Source organism: Medicago sativa, chromosome 4 (assembly GCF_051527215.1).
Source record: "Medicago sativa cultivar Bolivia chromosome 4, Bolivia_mono, whole genome shotgun sequence".
Taxonomy (NCBI): Eukaryota; Viridiplantae; Streptophyta; class Magnoliopsida; order Fabales; family Fabaceae; genus Medicago; species Medicago sativa.
In genome coordinates this window covers 31,210,904-31,215,192 of record NC_140752.1, presented here as the reverse complement: position 1 = coordinate 31,215,192, position 4,289 = coordinate 31,210,904, and the positions used below count along the sequence as shown (strand labels likewise).

Sequence of the window (4,289 nt, the reverse complement as noted above, 5' to 3'; positions counted from 1 at the left end):
AAAGGTTGTCACAGGAATCTGTCCTTGATTGCCAATACCAGAAATACCAGCCGCAGTATTAGGAGCATAGAAAGCTGAGAGTCCATAAGGGCGTCCATTGGGCATAACAAACCGAGCATCAGAAACCACAGTGGACAGTGGGATAGAAGGAATCATTTCAGTAGAAGCTGGAGCAGATGTGGCTGGTTGTTCTTGTGCAGCCATCAGAGTAGACATAGTGTCATGAGCCTTAGCCAAGTCTTCTTTCATAGCAGCCAATTCGGCACGGAGCTGAGCATTTTCTTCTTCAAAGTTAGCCATGTTTCTTCTCTTGTATAATCTTGTTTGATGAACTCTATCTGGTTGGTAAACCTTACGAGCACAAGCCACTTTTCAGACTGCGGCGGAAAAACCAGGAGACAATGAGCACGAGGGAAGTCTTTTGTGACCAATGAATGCATATGATGCATGAGATGTGTAAATGCATATGAAAAAAGACTCTTTTTTGTGTTATCGAAGGGTTTTAGACAAATTAGAAATTTGTAAACATTACTAAACAATTGAAACATGAAAACCAGACAAAACAATCAAACATCACAAAGTCTTACAAGATAATTCCCTTCGAAATACTAAGCCAAGGGATAGACTTTGAAATGTAAAACAACAATAACAACTGGAAATAACAACAGGAAACAGAAATCCTCAAGCATAGGAAGTGGAAGCATCATCCTCGGACTCAGATTCGGACTCATAACTGCAGTATCGGGCATAGAAATTACGGGCACCCCTAGCCCTCTTGGAATCTCTCATAAGCAACTTATCCTTTTCTTCAATTTCTTTCCGAGTTTTAGCCAACTCTTTCTTCAATGTCAAAACCTCATGAGTCTTCTGTTCATCTTTTCCATCCAAAGTCATGATCAAATTCTCAGCCTCATAGTATCTAGTCTTCCACTGATGCTTCTCTCGGCTCTCCATAGCTAGATGCTCCTGATACATCTCCTGAGTAGGCAGAGGTAGAGGCGAAGGCATGGTTGGGATAGATGCAGACACATATCTCATGGCGGGGTAAGGCATGCCAATCTTCTCGGCTTGATTTATCACCCACTGAGTATAGGCCTCATGAGCAATACCGGACCTCACACCCATGTGCTTCACCTCTTTCTTCCGAGGCTTAGACCAAGCCTCTATGAAATCTTCTCTTATTCCCGTGGGAGCATTAGAGTAATGGAAGAAGTAAGGAGATGTAGCAACATAGATGGGCTTCTCTTTCATCGGGAAACCAAATTGTCGCAAGGCGAGCTCCGGGTTATAGTTGATTCCACCCCGGGTACCAAGAAGAGGTACATTAAGAAACTTTCCACCACCGAAGATAATTTCTTTGACTCTAACAGCAGGAGTGAGCCAAACCACTTCATTAGGGGTGAGAGCCATGATCCTCTGTGAAATAGTCCAATTCTCTGGATTATCATGGAAAGACTTCGGAAGGTGCGAAATAAACCACCTATAGAGGAGAGGTACACAGCAAAGAATGTATCCACGACCCTTGCCGGATCGATCGTGAATAGCATGGTATGTGTTGGCTAGCAAGGTAGGAACCGGATTCTTGGAGTGGAAGATCATAATAGCATTCATGTCCACGAAGTCATCAAGATTCGGGAAGAGAATAAGCCCATAGATGAGTAGTGCAAGAATAGCCTCGAGAGTGTCCTGACAAGTGGTTTTGAGGTTGGCTTTCTCAAGTAAATACTCCAAAGTGAACCCTCGGATGTGAGCCTTAGTGACAAGATTCTTGGAGACATCGGTGGTCTTGAGATGAAGATCACGGGCAATGACCAAAGGAGTAGGAAGATTCTCAGGTCCCGCGAAAGTCCCCATACCTGTGAGTCAATAGTGTGCTATCATTATGAGTGTGCTATCATTAGTCCCCATACCTTTCATCGCCTTATACAACACCTGCATCGAGGCAAAAGTGTGAATATACAAATTTTGTGTAATTGAAAGTTTAGAAGTTTAAAAGGTTCTATAATATTACTAATCTATGAAACATTGACACCGTACACAACTCTGACATGTAAACATCGGTAATAATATTAAAAAATAGAAGTTGAAGTGAAGATGAATGAATACCTTTGCAAAATACTTTGCTGGATTAGTAGCACATTCAGTTATTGTCAATAGTGCGAGACCGAAATTCCCGGATGCTTCATTCTTTACTGCCTGATATGAATTTAACTTGAAATTCGATATCTCAATAGATAAATGAAGTTGAATTGATAGGATTAAAGTGATCAAGTTACCTTCTTCAATGAGTGACCATACATGTAATGATAATAGGAACTGACGGCAGCCAAATGTGCGCTGCTCCGTTCACTGAATATTTGGACAAATGTCTTTTCATCGGTTCCCAGTTTCTTTTCCCCCACTTTGTACAGAACCTTTGCATCCTTCTGAGCAATTTCTCTATTAAGCTCGAGGCCTTCATGTCGAGGGGTGGTTAAATACCTAAGTAAGATCTTAACAAGTTTTTTACATAAAGCGGTTAGTTTACAGTTGTTGCACAGCTCCTTTGATGATAGGGGATGGAACTGTTCGAAAACAAAAAACAGAAGCAAACTGAACCGCTACGAAAAAAACCGAACGCTGACTGACAATTAACGAACTAAACCAGTTTTTTAACAGTTCTAATATTTGAGTTGGATCAGTTTTTGGTTTTTTTTACAACAGACCTACTTATCAGTTAATAATAGCATTTTGGTCCAGTTTTGTTCACATATAATCAGTTCAGTTCAAAAAGCTACGTTTTCAATGTTTTGTAAATTTAGTTTTCGTATGGTTCGGAATCACAGAACTAGTGCATGTGCACCTAATCTTTATACCAATCTCGAATGGGTCGAACCATAAACAATACTAAAAGGAGGACCCTTAATGTGACTAATTTGTGATATGATAGCTAATGTTTTTCATACCTAAAATCCACACATAAGAACAACAAGAGAAGCTAAAATTGTTTTATGATCCCACCTAGCGGGATTTCATTCAACGTCATACTCAATATAAACGGCATTTACACATAGAAACCTCACCTTTTGATGATCCCCGGAAGTGTTTAATTCGATTTCATGCTCGAGATAAACGCCAAACTTTGAATGATTTAACTGTTTTAGATATTGTAGTTGGGATGGAGTACGCGAACATATTACTTCAGTGGCCGCTTCAAGGTTTCTGTCCACAACTAGCGACTTTCTAATGATTTCTGCATCACGTGCTGCAGGGTCAGGCAACCAAAGTAGAACTGCAGTCTGATAAATAGAAAAGTGTAAGATAAACAATGAAACATTACGCAAAAAGCAATAAGTAGAAAATTCATAGAAAACAATTCTAAATTATTGAAAACTTTATCTACTTTTGTAAGAACTTTCAATTCAATGTTATGTTGGAATGATTGATTTTGCATTCTACAATAAGCTATTATATAAGTAAATTAGTACCTCTAATTTTCCTTTCAGCTCTGAAACTAAGCGTTTCGAAAGCTCCTCAAGATATGTGTTTTTGTATTCTTGTTGGAGGTAGGCACGCTGTGTAGCGTCTCTATGAGCAAGAATATTGATCACAGCAGTTGTGTCACACCCAAATCCTGTAAAACCATAGAATTAGAATGGAAAAAATGGTTCCATGAATGGAATATCATTAGACTCATAAGTAATCTCTTTTTACAAAGAATCATACAGATATCACATTACACTTTTTCCTAAAATGAAATTAGATATAAAATGAAATTCGAAGCATACTTGAGCACCATGCATCACATTTTATTATCTCTTGTCAAATATGAAACCATTCGAGTTTTACTCTCTTACAAATTTCCAAAGTACATTTTCCCCTAGCTCGTCATAGTATGATAAAAAATGTAGATCTAGGAGCAGCATATATTTCAATTTTCCGAGAAAATTACACTGTCTAATACAATAGTTTCAATTTTGTAATGATTTGGATATAGCTGAACAACAGTTATAAAGTGAGGGACAACCCTCACGTCTCAAGTCAGTTTTGTTAGATTATGTTTGGCAAAACACAATTCTGCTGAGACAGAATTGAAAAACGAAAATCACACAGTGGGATCAAAGAAAACACAATTGAAGTTAGTTGAAAAGAATTTCAGAACAAAAAAAAAAACGAAAATCTTATTTCAGAACAAAAAAACGAAAATATAAAAAAAAACGAAAATCAAATTTCAGAACACGATTGAAGCAAGATGAAGAATAATTTTTACATCATGACAACCGCTTCCCTTTCCTCTATCCGAATCCGCA

General features: G+C 38.3%; 2 protein-coding genes across 2 annotated transcripts; both read right to left on the bottom strand.

Annotated features, from left to right (window-relative positions):
• Positions 1 to 559: 559 nt before the first annotated feature.
• On the bottom strand, positions 560 to 2,196 carry LOC146927765 (uncharacterized). The gene is made up of 2 exons (XM_085700979.1): positions 2,107 to 2,196; positions 560 to 1,932 (listed from the first exon to the last, which is right to left on the bottom strand). Exon 2 carries the CDS (start codon positions 1,852 to 1,854, stop codon positions 682 to 684), a length of 1,173 nt encoding a protein of 390 aa, XP_085557105.1. The 5' UTR covers positions 1,855 to 1,932; positions 2,107 to 2,196; the 3' UTR covers positions 560 to 681.
• Positions 1,864 to 3,433, bottom strand: LOC146927764 (annexin D5-like). The gene is made up of 5 exons (XM_085707117.1): positions 3,383 to 3,433; positions 3,180 to 3,278; positions 2,277 to 2,564; positions 2,107 to 2,196; positions 1,864 to 1,932 (listed from the first exon to the last, which is right to left on the bottom strand). Exons 1-5 carry the CDS (start codon positions 3,431 to 3,433, stop codon positions 1,864 to 1,866), a joined length of 597 nt encoding a protein of 198 aa, XP_085563243.1.
• Positions 3,434 to 4,289: the final 856 nt, after the last annotated feature.

Bases quoted from the DNA above. Each gene is read 5' to 3' on its own strand.
- LOC146927765 (XM_085700979.1), bottom strand. From the start codon at position 1,854: ATGGGGACTTTCGCGGGACCTGAGAATCTTCCTACTCCTTTGGTCATT.
- LOC146927764 (XM_085707117.1), bottom strand. From the start codon at position 3,433: ATGCAAAATCAATCATTCCAACATAACATTGAATTGAAAGTTCTTACA. The intron at 2,565-3,179 runs GTAATATGTTCG...GTTTTCGAACAG, and splicing joins ACCTTGAAGCGGCCACTGAA to TTCCATCCCCTATCATCAAA. The intron at 2,197-2,276 runs GTAACTTGATCA...AATTCATATCAG, and splicing joins ATGGTCACTCATTGAAGAAG to GCAGTAAAGAATGAAGCATC.